The 19,960-nt window shown below is 44.5% G+C and overlaps 1 protein-coding gene across 2 annotated transcripts; it reads right to left on the bottom strand.

The window, feature by feature from the left end:
• Positions 1-3,388: 3,388 nt before the first annotated feature.
• LOC129833448 (ER membrane protein complex subunit 10-like) lies at positions 3,389-14,648 on the bottom strand. Of its 2 annotated transcripts, XM_055898067.1 has the most exons (8): positions 14,513-14,648; positions 11,766-11,832; positions 11,530-11,642; positions 11,322-11,432; positions 11,030-11,214; positions 10,786-10,876; positions 5,881-5,981; positions 3,588-3,678 (listed from the first exon to the last, which is right to left on the bottom strand). In XM_055898067.1, the coding sequence occupies exons 1-7, from the start codon at positions 14,606-14,608 to the stop codon at positions 5,892-5,894; spliced, it is 753 nt and encodes a 250-aa protein (XP_055754042.1). In that variant the 5' UTR covers positions 14,609-14,648; the 3' UTR covers positions 3,588-3,678; positions 5,881-5,891. The 2 variants fall into 2 exon arrangements, with proteins under 2 accessions (XP_055754041.1, XP_055754042.1); XM_055898066.1 differs by lacking the exon at positions 5,881-5,981 and having other exon boundaries at positions 3,389-3,678.
• Between the last annotated feature and the right edge of the window lie 5,312 nt (positions 14,649-19,960).

The raw sequence follows: 19,960 nt of genomic DNA, 5'->3' as shown, positions 1-19,960 counted from the left end.
ATAAAATGGACAGAAACCAGTCTCAAAATCAATCAATCAATAGCATTTATTCTCGAGAGTACTGATCATAATACAATTTACATCAGGTTATATAATACAAATGACGTCATAGGTTTTAAAATGTCCTTCCTCCTCTCAGATATAATGGCAATATAGTTCACAAGCCTTCCCACATTGTCTGCCACCTGTTAAACAATCTACTACTAGTCCAAGGTCTCTCCCCTCCCTGGGTAGAGACAGAATGTCCTGTAAGGAACACAGCATTCCAGCCGGTCTGACGATAGCTCCATTAGTTTCTAACGAGGAACAGAAAGTCCTTGTTCTAATTCTTGACTAAAACTACACACATTATATTCAGTATTATGATTATAATAAGATTCTTACATCCATACAGTAACATAGTAGTATTCTGTTTAGTTATAGTTCTAAGTTAAATGTATACATAATTTAGTCATTATTCATAAAAATCCCATAACATCTCCCCGTTCCTCTATCCCATGTGGCCATCCTCACTTTTCCAAATTTATTTGGCTTTCTCTTGCTTAGCTATCTGTGTCCTGTGATATATTCTCTGTCCTTGACACCATACATCACTCCATAGTGCTATGCAGAGCCTTATATATTGGTATATTGATATATATTGGTAGGCCGTCATTGTAAATAAGAATTTGTTCTTAACTGACTTGCCTGATTAAATAAAGGTTAAATAAATACATAGAAAATATTGAGAGGCTTTGGTGCTATGAACATGGCTGTATGCTGATAATATACACACCTCCATGGGACCCTGTATTACCCACTACCCAACGTTTGTGTGAGTGGGGAAGTTAAAGCATATGAGCTGGACAGGAAACATTTGAACTCCTCACATAAAACATCAATATACCGCTCACTTTTGCTGGTAGACATGTTCTGTAACAGAATTATCCAATTTGATCACACATCAAAACAGTGTTTCATCTAGAAACTACAGTATGGAATTGTTTATGCATTTTCTTAAATCCCTTTTTAAAGATAAGCAACAAACTCATAAGATTCCATTCTTGAAGATTCCAACTCTCATGTCATGTCAACTCATCTTCCCCCAGCTTCCTGGTATACAGGAATTCTTCAGGCCTGGTGCTGATAGGCTATTCTGGATGCAACCTGGACTCATGGGTAGATGTAACATAGTAAATCCTGACACTCCAATTGGTATGATATGTTATGTTTCCTATGGTATGTATTAATTTGTGGATGTCCATCATCCATTTCGTATGATATGTTATGAATTACAATTTGTATGATATGTTAAAAATTGCAATTCGTAAAATGTTACAAATTGCAATTCGTACAATATGTAAAGCATTTGCTAAACTTATTACATGTTATGAATTCCAATTTGTTATGGCTAATGTTAGCTAGGTGGCTAACGTCTAGTCTAGAAGTTAGGGTTAGGAGTTAGGGTAAAATGTTGAGGTTAGGTGAAGGGTTAGCTAACATGCTAAGCAGTTGCAAAGTTTCTAATTAGCTAAAATGCTAAAGTTGTCCTTGATGAGAACCGAACATGAAACCTTTGGGTTGCTAGATGTTCACGGTATACGCCCAACCAACCACCCAACTTTCGTTTTTGCCTTAAGTAATCTTCTGTTTTATGTAACCATACCGAACATAACATATCATACTAATTTGAGTGTCCTGGATTTACATTTACTATTTTACATCTGGTCTATGAGACCAGGCTGCTGGATGAGAGCTATTTGTGGAGAAAAGTAAAAGGTGACCAACTACCTAATGCTGATGGACAGGCTGGTGTTTACGAATAGTTTATGAATAAGGATGGATTTTTCATTCAACAAAACATCAGTGGTTAGTTTGAAAGAGATTGGAGCTGCAATGACGTAGATATAGGTCAGGTGTAACATTCAAAGGTACAGGTATAACATTAAAAATCACATTAATTCAGATATATTCATATATTGTTATAATATTTGTATTTCATACTTCCATGTACCTGTGGGCTGCCACTAGAAAGACAATCAGACATATTTTTCTGATATAACTTTCCCCACGTTGCTTGAGTGTTTTCTATTGTCATATGCCTTCCTACCTGACACAGTGGCATATCTTTTAACTAACAAATTACTTTGTCGCGCTCTCCCTTCTTCCATTCAAGCTCTCCTTTTTCCTTCAGCTGTCCTCGTCGCCTCATCCCTTCCTTTCTCAAGTCAACAGAGCGAGGTGGGAGGAACATGGGGATAAGGTTGAGGTTAAAGGTTTCAGGGCAGAGCCTAACATAGTGCTGTGTGTTTGTAGGACCAAAGTGGTAGCTGGTGATGTGAGGTGAGGGGCAGAGGACACTAAAGCGATGGAGCTCAACACTGAGCCTCTGAAAATAAGGGGCTACACCTCACAGCTGTGTACATAGACTAAAAACAGACAAATGAATGTTGAGGGTGACTGACGAGGGGTGGCCCATGTTGACACAGGGGTTCCAGAACATTCTGTCTCTAAAGCTATACTGCTGGCATTCTACAATCCCCCTAGCCTGACTCATTCTTATAAATATGAGGGAGAGGAGAAGTGTGATTGGAAAACAGACAAAGAGTGAGAAGGGTAGAGACCGAGAGGGGGAAGAGTGGTAGAGACAGAAGGAGAAGGGTAGAGTCAGAGGGAGAAGGGTTGTAGAGAGACACAGGGGGATAAGGGTGGTAGAGACAGACAGAGAGAAGGGTGGTAAGACACTGAGACAGAGTGAAACTATGGCTTATAATTCAGTAAAGATGAGATGGGATTAAAGGCAGTACCAGAAAGCCAGGCAGAGAATTGAATAGAAGATGGACAGCAGAAGGATTTTCACGAGCAGGGACAGAGTAACAGATCAGAGAAGAAATTTGAGGAGAGGGTCCTGGCAACACTGTATTATTTGACTGTGAAGCAAGACTGCTTTGAAGTGCCCGCTTGAATATGCGTGCCAGTCAAGCCATGCAATAAAATAGAGATTAATGGCAGGACAGGGTATGTGATCTGAATGACAGTTCTCTGACACTGCAATAGCTAAACACATAATAAACACCTTATTACACTACTGTCTACAGCTATTACACAATGTACTTTTAAGAATTACCACTAACAAAATGCTGCAAATATTGTCCATGGTGACATGTTCACGAAAGTGTCAATTTCCCTTTGTCATCCTCCATCGAATTGCGTTAACGTTGAACGAATCTTTAATAAGGCATCATTCTGGATGGGCAGAGAAAGAGGACATCTAGTGGAGTAGAGAAGACTGAAAACAACTCCCATTTCTCTCTTTACTCAGCGTCCCCCACCCACCCCACTCTTGAATACATATCCAGCGGCATCATACTGGCTAGTGGCTATCAATACCATAGTCAGACAGACACAGTTATCAGGTAGTAATAAATATTTTATTTTCCCCATCACTTCAATATAAAAAATGAAGTTCATGACATATGTTCTCAAGGTTAGCTCATCTGTCCATATTAGTCTATGTGTAACAGTGTGTTGAATGGTGTGCATTTCTCTACATAACTATTTACAAGTAGAAGAAACTGCTCCACATAAATCATGTTGGCATGGCGATCATCGGCCTCCTCCATTAGCTGCTCCACCCCCGGACTGATCCTGAGCTCCTGACATCATCAGGAAGAGAACGAGGGGAACAATGTACATCCACTGGAGAGAGGGAGGCAGATGTTCATGTTATTATCAAATGATACAAGATGTTAATCTAACTCAGGGTAGGACTACAAGCTGTGATTAGTGATGCTTCTCCTGCACAACAGTCCCACAGTTTCATCCTGTTCAATGCCCAACGACAGAGAGTGAGGTGAACAGTGAAGTGAAATTGTCAATGCCAATGACAAGTGTGTAAAAGAAGGAGGCACAAAATGACTGCGGTGACTTTGGATACTTAAACTGTGATAATCTAATCCACTAGCAATGAAGGTGTGTATGTTGTCCAATCCTATTTTACCAGAGTGCTTTAGCTCATTACTAATCAATGGGACACACCTGGATTAATTAAAGGTCTGCAGTGACAAAAAAAAACCTGATCATTAGCACTGGATCATTAGCATTGACCTTGAATGACAAGGACAGGAGGGGAGGGACAAACAGGAAAAATGATTAGTGAAAAATGTTAGCGTTAATCAAATCAGTGAACAGTATAACACATATATACATAACAGTATAACACATACAGTGGGGAGAACAAGTATTTGATACACTGCCGATTTTGCAGGTTTTCCTACTTACAAAGCATGTAGAGGTCTGTAATTTTTTATCATAGGTACACTTCAACTGTGAGAGATGGAATCTAAAACAAATCACATTGTATGATTTTTAAGTAATTAATTTGCATTTTATTGCATGACATAAGTATTTGATCACCTACCAACCAGTAAGAATTCCGGCTCTCACAGACCTGTTAGTTTTTCTTTAAGAAGCCCTCCTGTTCTCCACTCATTACCTGTATTAACTGCACCTGTTTGAACTCGTTACCTGTATAAAAGACACCTGTCCACACACTCAATCAAACAGACTCCAACCTCTCCACAATGGCCAAGACCAGAGAGCTGTGTAAGGACATCAGGGATAAAATTGTAGACCTGCACAAGGCTGGGATGGGCTACAGGACAATAGGCAAGCAGCTTGGTGAGAAGGCAACAACTGTTGGCGCAATTATTAGAAAATGGAAGAAGTTCAAGATGACGGTCAATCACCTTCGGTCTGGAGCTCCATGCAAGATCTCACCTCGTGGGGCATCAATGATCATGAGGAAGGTGAGGGATCAGCCCAGAACTACACGGCAGGACCTGGTCAATGACCTGAAGAGAGCTGGGACCACAGTCTCAAAGAAAACCATTAGTAACACACTACGCCGTCATGGATTAAAATCCTGCAGCGCACGCAAGGTCCCCCTGATCAAGCCAGCGCATGTCCAGGCCCGTCTGAAGTTTGCCAATGACCATCTGGATGATCCAGAGGAGGAATGGGAGAAGGTCATGTGGTCTGATGAGACAAAAATAGAGCTTTTTGGTCTAAACTCCACTCGCCGTGTTTGGAGGAAGAAGAAGGATAAGTACAACCCCAAGAACATCATCCCAACCGTGAAGCATGGAGGTGGAAACATCATTCTTTGGGGATGCTTTTCTGCAAAGGGGACAGGACGACTGCACCGTATTGAGGGGAGGATGGATGGGGCCATGTATCGCGAGATCTTGGCCAACAACCTCCTTCCCTCAGTAAGAGCATTGAAGATGGGTTGTGGCTGGGTCTTCCAGCATGACAACGACCCGAAACACACAGCCAGGGCAACTAAGGAGTGGCTCCGTAAGAAGCATCTCAAGGTCCTGGAGTGGCCTAGCCAGTCTCCAGACCTGAACCCAATAGAAAATCTTTGGAGGGAGCTGAAAGTCCATATTGCCCAACGACAGCCCCGAAACATGAAGGATCTGGAGAAGGTCTGTATGGAGGAGTGGACCAAAACCCGCGCTGCAGTGTGTGCAAACCTGGTCAAGAACTACAGGAAACGTATGATCTCTGTAATTACAAACAAAGGTTTCTGTACCAAATATTAAGTTCTGCTTTTCTGATGTATCAAATACTTATGTCATGCAATAAAATGCAAATGAATTACTTAAAAATCATACAATGTGATTTCTCTCACAGTTGAAGTGTATCTATGATAGAAATTACAGATCTCTACATGCTTTGTAAGTAGGAAAACCTGCAAAATCGGCAGTGTATCAAATACTTGCTCTCCCCACTGTATATACATAAGCTTGCAAGAAGCAGAAGAGAAACTGAGCGCGGCACAGACATAGGCTAACAGCCCAGAGTGAGTTGCTGAATGAGCCAAAGTGAGAACAGTACTTGAGTGGGAATCAGCTCTGCTGCTCTTCGGCTCCCCCTGCTGAGGGTTGTGCCGAACTGCTGGCCATGAGGAAGATTGCACCTCCCAGAATCAAATACCACTGGAACACAGTACAGCATAGCACTAAGTCAACAAACGGCACAGCACAGCACAGCACTGAGTCAACAAATGACACAGTCACAATCAGCAACACAGACTCAGACAACAGCACTGATTAAATCAAACACAGCAATGGAAGCACAACACATAAAACAACACAGCACAGAGCCCTATACTATGAACGCGGTTTGTGCAGTTAGTGAGGTAACGTTGGTCAACTGAGTTAAACTCGGGATAACTGATACCACGGAAGTGGCTCACCTTTTAGCCAGGTACATTTCTATGGCAACAAATCCATCAGAACTACCCTGCTCCCATTCAAGGTTAACCCAGGGCTAACTCAATTTATCCTGAATTAACTTCTCTAGGGTAGGGGGCAGCATTTTCACGTTTGGATGAAAAGCATACCCAAATTCAACTGCCAGTTACTCATCCCCAGAAGATAAGATATGCATATTATTAGTAGATTTGGATAGAAAACACTCTGAAGTTTCTAAAACTGTTTGAATCATGTCTGTGAGTATAACAGAACTTATTTAGCGAAACCCCGAGGACAAACCATTCAGATGTTTTTTTTTTTTTTGAGGTCAGTGTCTTTTCAATGAGTTTTCATTGGGAAACTAGATTTCTAAGCGAATTGCTTGCAGTTCCTACGGTTTCCACTAGATGTCAACAGTCCTGAGAAATAGGTTGAGGTTATTCCTTTGTGTAATGAAGAAATAATGCCATCTTGAAGTCGAGGCACTCCAGGTGTCCTGGACATGCACTTCAATCAAACAGAAGGCATGCTACATATCGTTTTAATCCTGTATTGAACACATATCATCCCGTCTTCAATTTGATCAATTATTAACGTTAAAAAATACCTAAAGTTGTATTATAAAAGTAGTTTGACATTTTTTGGCAAAGTTTACAGGTAACCTTTGAGATATTTTGTCGTCACGTTTGAGCAAGTTGGAACCGTTTTTTTCTGGATCAAATGCGCCAAATAAATGGACATTTTGGATATATATCGACGGAATTAATCAAACAAAAGGACCATTTGTGATGTTTATGGGACATATTGGAGTGCCAACAGCAGAAGCTCGTCAAAGGCATGAATTATATTTTTATTTCTGTGTTTTGTGTTGCGCCTGCTGGGTTGAAATGTTTTCTCTCTTTTGTTTACTATAAGTGCTATGCTCAGATAATAGCATCGTATGCTTTCGCTGAAAGGCCTATTTGAATTTTGACATGTTGGCTGGATTCACAACCAGTGTAGCTTTAATTTGGTATCTTTCATGTGTGATTTAATGAAGGTTTGATTTTATAGTAGTAATTTTCATAGTAATTAATTTTAATTTGGCGCTCTGCATTTTCTCAGGCTTTTTGCCAAGTGATACAGTAGCGTCTTGCCTAAACTCAGATTTTTGGATATAAATATGAACTTTACCGAACAAAAAATACATGTATTGTGTAACATGACGTCCTATGAGTGTCATCTGATGAAGATTATCAAAGGTTAGTGATTAATTTTATCTATATTTCTGCTTTTTGTTACTGCTCTCTATAGCTGGAAAAATGGCTGTCTTTTTCTGTGACTTTGCTCATACCTAACATAATCGTTTGGTGTGGTTTCGTCGTAAAATCTTTTTGAAATCGGACACTTTGGCTGGATTTACAACAAGTGTAGCTTTAAAATGGTGTGAAATACTTGCTTGAGGAATTTAAATAATGGGATTTCTGTTGTTTTGAATTTGGCGCCCTGCAGTTTCACTGGCTGTTGACGAGGTGGGACGCTACCGTCCCACATACCCTAGAGAGGTTTTAAGTGTCTGAGCTGCGAGTTGACGACCAACGCAATCAGATTCCCTCCCTCTCGCAAAGATTGCATCACCATCCCCTTTGTTTGAGGAAGACAACTTTGTGTGTTAAAGTACGTAGAGTTAGCGACAGGCGGACAACCAATATCAACCTTCGTAGTACAGATAAAGCCTGAGCTGGAATGTGAAGCTAACTGAAGCTGGCTAGCTTTAGATAACACTGAGTAGCTTCAAATCGTAGCATACCCCTCAGGACAGGACATATCCAGATTGGCTAGGGTTAGACAAAAAAAAAACACCTAAGAACATGCAGATATACACTGAGTATACCAAACTTAGGAACACCTTCCTAATATTCAGTTGCACCCCCCTCTTTGCCCTCCGAACAGCCTCAATTCATCGGGACATGGACTCTACAAGTAGGGCTGTTACGGTGACCGTATTACTGCCACACCAGCGATCACGAGTCATGATTACAGTCAAATTCCATGTGATCGTTTAGTCACGGTAATTAGGCTTCTCCAAGCTCTGATGCTGCTGCTGATCATTAGTAGCCTACAAAACAGGTGAATAATTGTACATTCTAAATCAAATACTAAATAATATGTGGAATTGAGTTATGTAAAGACAAGAATATATCAAGAATAGTCTGATGGGTGACAATATTAGCCTATCACTTGTGAATGATGCCCAGCTTGTGTGCAGTAAGGAAAGAAACAGCGCCTGCCTTTTTTGGGCGACTTTTTCAAATCATAGTCGCACACCTCATGTAGCCTGGCCTATATGTTTAGTTGTGATACAAACCACATCAAAAGTGGCAAAATAACTTCTTAAAATTAGGCATATTAAATCAGCTTTACAACGGGTTCAGAGCCTAAATGGCATACATACGCAGCATGCGAGTCAAGTTTGAGGAAGACAATTTTCACCATAAAAATACACCTTTATATATAGATATATATATAGATATATATATAAAAGCATTACATGCATAATCGCATTTGCGGTCACCTTTGAGAATGATGTTTCCCACTAATGGACATCCGCACTTTTTGCCTACAGCCATGTGCGCATTGCTGCGCTTATAATGTGAAGAAATGCCTAATAATTTAGCAACATTTTAAACTAAACGTTCTGATCTGTTGTGTCAGCTTCATCGCTTAAAAAATGTTTTTTGATGCTAGTGGTGGTATTAATTTGGGATCTATCCCATCCCACAACTGTTCCAGACTATTTTTGGAATATTTATTTCTCGCACAGAATAGGTCAATTTTTGTACTATGGGGGATGGTAGATTGACATAGTCGAGTGCTTTTGCTATTTGTTAGGCCTTCTCATCTTGTTGGCTGAAGAAAAGTAAATGTGGACAGTACTTTCAATATCTTCAATATGCACCTCGGAATTGGATAAGGACGCGCACAGGGGCGTCCCCGAAGTGTCTGTCTTCACTTGTAGCCTGTGAGAAAGACATGATCACGTGACGGAGAGCCATTTGAGTGAGAGGTGCTTTGGATCATGCAGCCGGGAGAAGGGAATTATAATTATTATATTCAGCCCTAGGGCACAACGGCCACTGGTGGCAATGGCATGGATTTTTTTAGGAGCAATACGGCCACACAAAGGGGATGCCGCCAGAGAATTCAAGGCATTATCAAGTGCTTGTCAAATTGTGAATGAGAGACTGATGTGTACAACCTGCGCAAGAAACAAAGCAGAGCTCATGCCTTTCATGCGACTTTTTTCAAATCATCATTACAGTCGCATCATGTAGCCATAGAATGTATTACAAATCAAAACATATAGCCCAACATTTGTATCACAACTAAAGTTACATGAATATCTCTAAATTAAGCATATAGGAGTACCTGTTTCTTTGTTAATTGCTCAACACAGAATATGTGTGCACTCCCTCAAATCAAAATATCCTTTCTATTTTATTCAACCATGTTCAATTGTATTCTTCATATTATAAAATAATGCCACAGAATTCTAAGCAAATCTTGTCTGCTAAATGAACTAGTGCAGCCCACAGCCATATGGCATAGCTAGATCAAGGGACTAACACTCAGAGTATGCTAGCCTGTTCTGAAATAGACCACATTTTCTTCATATCATGTTTCTTTAGACCTGTCTAAAATAAATAATGGATTTATTGAGATGGTGTAGGCTATATTACATGGATTTAGACTTTTTAAAATGTAGATGTTCCAAAGATCTCCATCAGTGGCTTGTAGGCTATGTGTGGAAGACAGGAGATGCTAAATGTGTTTGTTAATTAACGGTAAATTACTGTGAGACCAGCAGTTATTTGCTTGACAATCACCGGCGTGTGACATTTCATTACCGCCACAGCCCTATCTACAAGGTGTCGAAAGCGTTGATGTCCTTTGGGTGGTGGACCATTGTTGATACACACGGGAAAGTGTTGAGAGCGGACAAATCCAGCAGCGTTACATTTCTTGACACAAACCGGTACACCTGGCACCTACATACCCTGTTCAAAGGCACTTAAATCTTTTGTCTTGCCCATATACCCTCTGAACGGCACACATACACAATCCATGTCTCAATTGTCTCGAGGCTTAAAAATCCTTCTTTAACCTGTCTCCTCCCCTTCATGTGTAACTATGTGTTGTTGTATGTGTCGAACTGCTTTGCTTTATCTTGGCCAGGTCGCAATTGTAAATGAGAACGTGTTCTCAATTTGCCTACCTGGTTAAATAAAGGTGAAATAAAAAAATCTACACTGATTGAATTGGATTTAACAAGTGACATCAATAAAGGATCAACGCTTACACCTGGATTCGCCTGGTCAGTCTGTCATGGAAAGAGCAGGTGTTCCAAATGTTTCGTACACTTAGTGTATATATAACGGAACAGAGCAGCTCAAGACTAAACAGCAGAGCAGAGTTTAAAAGACTTGAAGAGCCCAGGGATAGACCCAATAGACGGTCATAATGACATAGTGCAGGACACAAACCACAGATGTCTATGCACACTTACATATTTGGCAAAGAAGGATTTCTGCTCCTGTGGCTTGCCTCTCTTTTCATGTTCTATGTCCATGTGCTCAATAAATAGAGCAGTCTCCGGCCTGGGGGAGAGGATGATGAAGGATATTGTTAGACAGAGAAAGATAAAGGTTGAAGTCGACCCAAAAGAGTTATAAAATCAAATCAAATGAAGATTTGATAGAGCCAGAACCATATTTCTGTGACCAGAACATCAATAAGGACCGATGACTCACTGGGGTGCATTGGTAGGCGCTATGATGGTCAGCGTAGTGTTAAAGGCTTCCAGATCAACTTCGTCCTCCACCTCTGTCCCCCGACACGCGCCTGGAATGGTCACTATGGAAACACCGATGAGGTAGCCAGAGACATCAGTGTGGAGGGTGATGACATCGCTGAGGTGGGACTCAACTAAAGAGCACTGAGGGAGACAGAGAAGAAACAGATATGTTTTCAATATGTTTACAAAAGAAAATGCCAATGAGGTCTTTTTAATTTCAGCTTGCTATGAGGGTGAGACACACATACCGCTCTGACGAACGCCGTCAGGTAGCCATCCATCTGGCGCTCTGTCTGCCTGTCTGTCAAAGACACTCTGGGCACTCGGATTTTGTACAGACCATCCACAACAGCCACTTCCTGTGTCAGAGGGACAGGAGGAATACCGATTCAGAACAAAATCCCGACTGCTGACAGTAAACTCCAAACCACATCTGCCTCTACCTTCCTCTCCCACCTTCAGAGTGTTCCTGTCCTCCTCTGATAGCTGGCTCTGGGAGAGGGACACACTGGTCTCCCTCCCACCCCTTAACTGCAGAGCTCCACGCATACGGAACCGGGACACATCATCTGAAAGAAAGAAATGGTATAACAACACACGATGAGCACCAAAATTGTGACCTCGATATCTCCTTCATTTGGTAAATGGAACTTTGAAGAATAACGTATCACAGTTAGACAATACATACTCACCAACTTCAAAGGAATGCTCAAAAGGGACAGAGAATCCACTGAAGTCTGTGTCCAGTCCATCACCAGTCTGTGGAGAAGGAAATAGATGCAGTTTTACTAGAAAGAATAGATTCCCGACTCTTGCTTACAGGTACACTGTGGTTGGACAAGCTTCCTGTTTAGATTAAGACACCGCGGAGCTGGAGCGAGATATGGCTTGGAAAATGTACCTCAATCCACAGAATTGTGCTGTACTACGAATTGTCCAATTATCCCAAATGTTAGACCGAGAATCTATTTTTTAATGGCAGTGTCTGTCAGCCAATCAGCTCCTTTGTTGTGTCCCCGACAAAAAAAATATATTGGTCGACCAATAGTTTTCTGTTCTTTCGACCAATCGATTGACACATCCTATGTGTTTCAACTATATGCACAGAGCCTGTCTGATGCTTTAAGCAAACTGTTTGATGAAATAGTTAAGACACAAATGACTAGAGGGAGTCCGACCGCAATTGATTTGATTGTGCGGCCTGGCTCAGATTTGCTGCTCTGTGTTACAAAAAAAAAGAGACAGCGAATGACTGTGTGACTAGCACCCGTTGTCTCTCTCTCCTCCCTGCTGCAGAGACCACCACAGAACATCAGTGTGTATAGCAATGTCTGTGTTGCTGAAGCTGCAACATAATTACAGCCATTTCTGACTGAAAAGTTCTGTTACCGAAATTCCTAATTTGTTTAGGAAAAACTATCCCTATTCCCTCAACCTGTGCTCTCTTTATGTGACACATGTATGCTTCGCATGCACGTGACCAATAGGGCCTGACCTATAGCATATCATAATCACATCAATAAATTGGTTATAACAAACTCTGTACACCTTAGCACATGTGACAGAAAAATGAATGCAGAGGACGTGACAAACTTGAAGCAGGGGAATGTTTACTGGTTGCGCAGGAGGTAAAGGGTAAGCCAGATGTGTGGAATAGATTTAGCTAGTTGTGGAAAATACTGGAGATCAAGAAAAAGATGGTATGGAGCAAGCGCTGCTTGCATATTAGTCCTGTGTGTGCCAAACAGGTGCTATTAGACTACAATATAATTTTTCTGACCGTTTCGAACAATGTAAACACTAAATAAATTAGAGTCTGTTGTAATGTTTTTTGTAAAGCCTTTATTACAGCAAAGACTAAAATAATTTATGAATGCAATTTCCGAAATGAAACAGTTTAGGCCTATTTATTGTTTACGCTAATTATTAATTAAATCATTGCTTGTTATTTTATTTTAAAACTAAAATGCTTGATTCCATTGCTGTGTGATGACATGAACGGATAAATGATTGAGTGATGCAGTAGCCTATATAAGTATTGAAATATAGGCCTCAGTAAGTGATGGTATTAAGACTAAACAGGATGCACTCTGTGGCCTACAGCTTGATGGTGGTTATACAAGGTTGCTATACTATGCCTACTAATGATAATGACATATTATTATAAGGTTGATCATAATAATAATAATCTGGAACAGTGCAAACACTAAATAAATTATAAATAATACCAGAGCGGCTGGTCTAATTTTTAAAAAAGTGTAAAGCCTTTATTACAGCATAGGAAAGATTAAAAACAGCAGAATTTGTGACTGTTGGTGCTCACAGAATCAGTAGGCTATCAACTAAACACTCAAATAGGCAACAGAAGCAGAATCTGTCTTACATTTAACAGTTAGGCTATTGATTATAGACCTAATTAATCTTGCGTTTCCTCTCTCCTCATTTTTCTTAGACAATTAAGGCAAGTGCTGTTTTCTCCTCTCCTAACTCCGCTGCTGCCTCAGCCGCATTGTTCTCAACACCAATATGATGGTTTACTTTGCTATTATGCACATTGCAACATGGTCTAGGAAAAGGCGCCAATTCAACAGGCACTGATGTGTTTCAGAACCGCAGACTGCGACCACTATCCTTAGCAGTACTTCATTCTTCTCGGTGTGACAGTTGGGATAATGGGACATGTTTTATGTGTAACGCATTTTCTCATCCCCCGTGGTGTATTAACCTAAACAAGGATCGAAACTATCCGACCCCAACGCAGATGTAAACAAGCGTAGGATCGGAAATTATTCTGGCTAGCAGTTTTACTTACTGCATTTTTCAACAGAAGTGCTGCAGCAAGAAGGAGCAAAAAGTGCAGTTAGCTAGCTAGGGCTCCATTGGATGCTGTAATAGAGATATCTACCCTGGGAACACTTTACAATGAGCAGTTCAGGATGTAAGATGACATTTCCACAAATTGGTCCTGCCATTCAAACATAGTGGTATTGATTCGAATTCTTATTGGCTTGATTTACAGTGCGTGTGTGTTGAACACATCCGTGCAATATTACAAATGACTACCATGGCGTGACATAAATTGAGCACCACCACCAAGGCTGTCAAAGCCAGCCACCTAGATAGCTAGCTAACTAACTACGGCTAGCTAAACAACATAATATCAATCTAGCTAGCGTTACTGTAACGCTAATTTTGTTGCCTACTTAGCCAACGTTACGTGTTTGATAGACGTTGGTGAAAACATTATCTGCACAGTAAGTAACGCTGTATTTGATGCATATTAAACACCTGTTTTGCATTCATGCGTTGTCTTCATTAACTCATTTGGCTAGTTAGCTAAGGTCGGACGGTTAGCAAGAGCTAACAGCAAGCACACTAGTTGTCTAAGTTAATGGAATTAGATATTGGCAAAGAAAATAAAAAAGTGGTTTTGACATACCTTTCTGCCAGTGTTGCAACACGCAAAATCAGCACACAAAATAAGTATTGTGGGAATAATTGACAGTAACAAAAACGACCGTTGTACTGAAGCCATTTTGTCGGACCGTGCTTCAAAGTAAACATAGAACTACAATGTTACGCGATGACGTAGTACACTGGAGAACGAGCACCAACCTATAGTAAACTGCAGGTGGCGATAGAGTAGCGTTGATAGCAAACTTCATGCAGGACTGTTGAAATGTCTAAAACGGGAGATTGAAAAACGAAAGGTAGACCTACTCTTTGGTGACTCAGGTGTGAAACGCCAACCCTCACAAACGACACAATTCAATAATGCTTAGGCCTAAACGTCAGAAATTATATATTGTAGCGACACGCACAGACAGTTATGTGTTGGGCTATTAGTTGGTTGTGTACCCAGCTATGTGTTAGGCTATTAGTTACCAGTACCCAGTGTTCGCGGGGTCCGACATGCCAATCAAGCTGCTATCTGCCAATCACGGGAATGCCTGGAATGTTCTGATGCCGGGCTTCCTGGTGGTAGGCGGAGTGGCGTGGAGGGGGGTTGGGCAGGGGGATGGAGCATTGTAAGTTAAAACCAGGTTTAGCCATTGTTCTCTCTCTTACGTCTGGCCTTCACAAGAGAAGGTCAAGGTTGTTTTATAGGTTGCGCTTCATTTATTTGGCGTGGGCTACGGCCAAACAGTAGCCTGTGTGAAGTTAGGTTAATAAACCTTAAACTCAAGCCTCTGTCTGGACAATTGTTCCTCTATGATCTAGTCAGGTCATTAAAAAAAATAAAAAGCCTGTGTAAAGTTGGTTTAATAAACCGTCCATTCGTAAACTCAATCCTCTGTCTGGACAGTTGTTCTTTTATGATCTAGTCAGGTCATTACATTGGTGTCAGAAGTGGGATTGAGTTTACGAATGGACGGTTTATTATTCCCTGTCCACTATTCCCTGGTGGACACTGGGTCCACAGTAACCCTGGTGAGGCCGGATATTGTGCCAGGTTGGACTCAGTGTGAGCCTACAACTGTGCAGCTCCGCACAGTCACAGGTGAGCTGGCACCCATGAAAGGGAAGGGAATAATGACTCTGACAGTAGGGGGCAGGACTGTGCCTCATCCTGTGTGGGTGGCGGCTGTGCAGGACCCTTGTATCCTGGGGTTGGACTTTCTTAGGAGCACAGGCTGCCAGTTAGACCTAAATAGGGGCACACTGAGCTTCCAGGGAGGGCCGGAAGTCACCATGGCCCCCCCTAATGTCGCAATCACTCAACCCAACAAACCCTTTACTCCAACAGTTAAAGCAGCAGAGACTCATGGCTGCCCCCCCTCCCCCACAGATGTGTGTGACTTTTCCCCAGCCCCCCTGTCACCTACTGCGGTGTGTTACATTCCCCCAGCTACCTCCATGACACAGCCCTCTGTGAGCCCAGGTCGCGCCCCCCCGGCCCAGCTACCCCAGATGGGAGAGGAGAGGACACTGTCTGCAGTGAGGGAGATATGGGAGAGGAACTGTGTTGGTCTTGACCCCGAGCAGCAGGAACGGTTGTGGCAGTTGCTGTTTGAATTCAGAGACAGCTTTGCGCTGAGTGAGGAAGAGGTGGGTCAGACTCATCTGGTGCAGCATGAGATCGACACAGGTGATGCTCGACCCATCAAGATGCGTCCCCGCCGTATCCCGCTGGCACGTCAGGAGGCGGCAGACAAGGCTGTGTTGGAGATGCAGCGGGCAGACTTCATTGAGCCCTCAGACAGCCCCTGGGCGGCGCCAGTCGTCATGGTTCCGAAGAAGGGGGGCAAGCTGAGGTTCTGTGCGGACTACAGGCGACTGAATGAGGTAACCAGGAAGGACTCATACCCCATACCACTTATCGATGAGTCGTTGGACCTGGTTAGGGGGTCCTCCTGGTTCTCCTCACTAGACCTCCGCAGTGGCTACTGGCAGGTGCCCCTCTCCCCAGAGGCCAGAGCCAAAACTGCATTCTCCACTAACAGAGGACACTGGCAGTTCAAGGTCCTGTGCTTTGGCCTGTGCAACGCTCCAGCTACTTTTGAGCGTTTGATGGACAGGGTGCTGGATGGCATCCCCCGACAGCAGTGTCTGGTATACCTCGATGACATCCTGGCCCATGGCAGCTCCTTCCAGTCAGCCCTGGGGGCGCTACGGCGTGTGCTGGAGAGGGTGGCTGCCGCAGGTCTGAAGCTCCACCCCGAGAAGTGCCACTTTATGAGGAGAGAGGTGTCCTTCTTGGGCCACCGAGTGGGGAAGGAGAGGATCAGCACCATGGAGGACAAGGTAAGGGCTGTCAGAGACTGGCCCACCCCCACCGACCAGCGTCAGCTGAAGAGCTTCCTGGGCCTGGCCTCGTACTACAGGAGGTTTGTACGGGGCTTCTCAAGCGTTGCTGCTCCACTGAACCGCCTGCTGCCGAAGGACAAGGCTTTCACTTGGACAGTGGAGTGTGAGGAGGCGTTCAACACCCTCAAACGTGCACTGGTCGAGGCCCCCGTGCTCGCCCCCCCCTGACCTCACCTTGCCCTTTATCCTGGACACAGACGCGAGCAATGTGGGCATGGGTGGGGTGCTGGCCCAGGTGGGGCCAGAGGGGGAGAGAGTGGTGGCGTACTTCAGCAAAACATTTGACAAACATGAGCGCCGCTACTGTGTCACCCGGCGGGAGCTCTTGGCTGTTGTGGCTTCCGTCAAACACTTCAACTACTACCTGGGTGGTCTGCCCTTTACTGTAAGGACTGACCACTCTGCTCTCCAGTGGCTCTTGTCTTTCAGAGAGCCAGAGGGGCAGGTGGCACGCTGGTTGGAGGAGCTTCAGCCGTATGACTTCACGGTGGTGCACAGGGCAGGGGCACGCCACTCCAACGCCGACGCCATGTCCCGTCGGCCCTGTACTGCAGACGGCTGCCGCCACTGTGAACGGAGAGAGGGACGGGAGAGAGAGCTGTGTGCAGAGGGGGTCTGTGCCACAGTGTGTCGGGCGAGCGGGCCTGTCTGCTGTGAGCTGCAGACTGTCGACGTGGCTGAATGGCGGCAGCAGCAGGGACGGGACACAGACCTACAGCCAGTGCTACAGTGGGTAGAGGCACAGGTGAGGCCACCATGGGAAGAGGTGACAGCGCTCTCACTCGCGACCAAAGGGTTGTGGTCAAAGTTTGAGAGACTGCGGCTGGCTGATGACGTGCTACAGCGGGCATGGAAGGAGTCAGCTACGGGAGAGGAGAGGTGGTAGGTGGTGGTCCCAAAAGCATTGCGGGAGGCTGTGCTCCAGAGTACTCATGGCGGGGTGGGGACTGGACACTTTGGGGTCACAAAAACACTGCGCCGTCTCCGTCAGGGCTTCTACTGGGGGCAGCACAAGAGGGATGTGGAGGACTTTTGTCGCCGCTGTGACAACTGCACAGCGAGAAAGGGCCCCCCAGGCCGCTCTCATGCTCAGCTCCAACAGTTCCCAGTGGGGGCTCCCATGGAGAGGGTGGGAGTGGATGTAGTTGGGCCGTTCCCCACCACAGACAGTGGAAACCGCTGGGTGCTCACGGCCATGGACTATTTCACAAAATGGCCCGAGGCCTATGCTCTGCCTGACCAGGAGGCAGAGACCATCGTCGACGCCCTGACAGCGGGGATGTTCAGCAGGTTTGGAGCTGCGGAGTCCATCCACAGCGACCAGGGCAGAAACTTTGAGTCCCGTGTGTTCGCCACCATGTGTGAGAGGCTGGGTATGCACAAGACCCGCACTACTCCTCTCCATCCTCAAAGTGATGGCCTTGTGGAGCGCTTCAATAAAACGCTTGGACAGCAGCTGGCCATCGTCTCTTCCAAACACCAGCGTGACTGGGACAAGCACCTGCCTATGGTCCTCATGGCATGCCGCTCCGCTGTCCAAGACTCCACCTCCTGCATGCCTGCCCTCCTCATGCTGGGGAGAGAGATCCGCACCCCTGCGGAGATGGCGTTTGGTCGGCCCCTGGATAGCCCTCATGTTCCCCCGGGGCCGGAGTATGCCCGGAGACTCCAGGACCGCCTGGAGACAGCCCACACCTTCGCCAGAGAGCAGCTGGTGAATGCAGGTGTGAGGCAGAAGAGGAACTATGACGTGCACACCCGGGGAAGGCACTTTGTGGCTGGGGAGCTGGTCTGGGTCTACAGCCCGCTAAGGAAAAAAGGCAGATGCCCCAAGTTAGACAGTCACTGGGTGGGACCCTGCAGTGTCCTGGAGAGGGTAGGGGAGGTTGTTTACCGGGTGCAGCTTCCTCCCAGGGGGAGAAAGGTGGCACTGCACCGGGACAGGTTAGCCCCATACAGAGGGGCCTCTTCTCCCCAAACCCCAGGAACCCCCACAATTCCCCTCTCTGGCAATGCCATTCTCCAGGCACCCACCCCCAGGTGCCGCAGACAAGGCTCCAGACAGCCCACTCCCCCTGTCTCCCCCCCTGTGTCACTGCGTGGTTCCCCAGAGCCACGGACTGTATTACCCGTTCCCGCTTCCTTGTCCCCCATATCCCTGCCTTCATCCCCTGGTTCCCAGAGGGGCACTCTGCGACCATCACGGCCACGCAGGCAAAGGAGACCTCTGGGTCGCTTCAGAGACTTTGTTTGTTCCCTCGGGGACGAGGGACTTTGTGGTGGGGGGGCTGTGTAGCGACCCGCACAGACAGCTGTGTGTTATGTGTTAGTCTAGTAGGTGGTTGTGTTCGCGGGGTCCGACATGTCAATCAACCTGCTATCTGCCAATCACGGGAATGCCTGGAATGTTCTGATGCCGGGCATCGTGGTGGTTGGCGGAGTGGCGTGGAGGGGGGTTGGGCAGGGGGATGGAGCATTGGAAGTTAAGAACGGGTTTTGCCTTTGTTCTCTCTCTTACGTCTGGGCTTCACAAGAGAAGGTCACGATTGGCTTGTGGGTTATCTCTCATTTATTTGGCGTGGGCTACGGCCAAACAGTAGCCTGTGTAAAGTTGGTTTAATAAACCGTCCATTTGTAAACTCAATCCTCTGTCTGGACAGTTGTTCTTTTATGATCTAGTCAGGTCATTACAATACAGTTCCTCAATGTAGGATGCAAGCATTTTTGTAAACGTGTGGTTAGCGTGTATTTGAATAACATTTTTATTATGTTTAAAAAAGTCAAATAAGATAGTACTTTATTAATCTCCCAAAGGGGAATTTGATAAGATAGTACTCTATTAATCTCCCAAAGGGGAAATTTGATAAAACACAACAAAGGACGCACAGAAGCTAAAAGCAGAACATCAAACGAATATAAAAAACAAAGTGTTCGTGTGACTTATTGAAGAACACGTGATTACTCTTGTTCAAAACACAATGTGTTGAGCTCCCGTTCTTTGCGTTTTCATTTCACTGTCTTAATATATTACCCTTTTACTAAATAATGTATAGGCCTAGGGTTATCCGTGATATGTATA

This window comes from Salvelinus fontinalis, chromosome 34, assembly GCF_029448725.1.
Source record: "Salvelinus fontinalis isolate EN_2023a chromosome 34, ASM2944872v1, whole genome shotgun sequence".
Taxonomy (NCBI): domain Eukaryota; kingdom Metazoa; phylum Chordata; class Actinopteri; order Salmoniformes; family Salmonidae; genus Salvelinus; species Salvelinus fontinalis.
The sequence above is the reverse complement of the archived record's forward strand: the minus strand, read 5'-3'. Positions and strand labels throughout refer to the sequence as shown.

Excerpts from the sequence above, each read along its gene's own strand:
- LOC129833448 (XM_055898066.1), bottom strand. The coding sequence starts at position 14,608 with ATGGCTTCAGTACAACGGTCGTTTTTGTTACTGTCAATTATTCCCACA. Across the intron at positions 11,833-14,512 it reads GTTGCAACACTGGCAGAAAG|ACTGGTGATGGACTGGACAC; the intron begins GTATGTCAAAAC and ends CCTTCTCCACAG. Across the intron at positions 11,643-11,765 it reads TGAGCATTCCTTTGAAGTTG|ATGATGTGTCCCGGTTCCGT; the intron begins GTGAGTATGTAT and ends TCTTTCTTTCAG.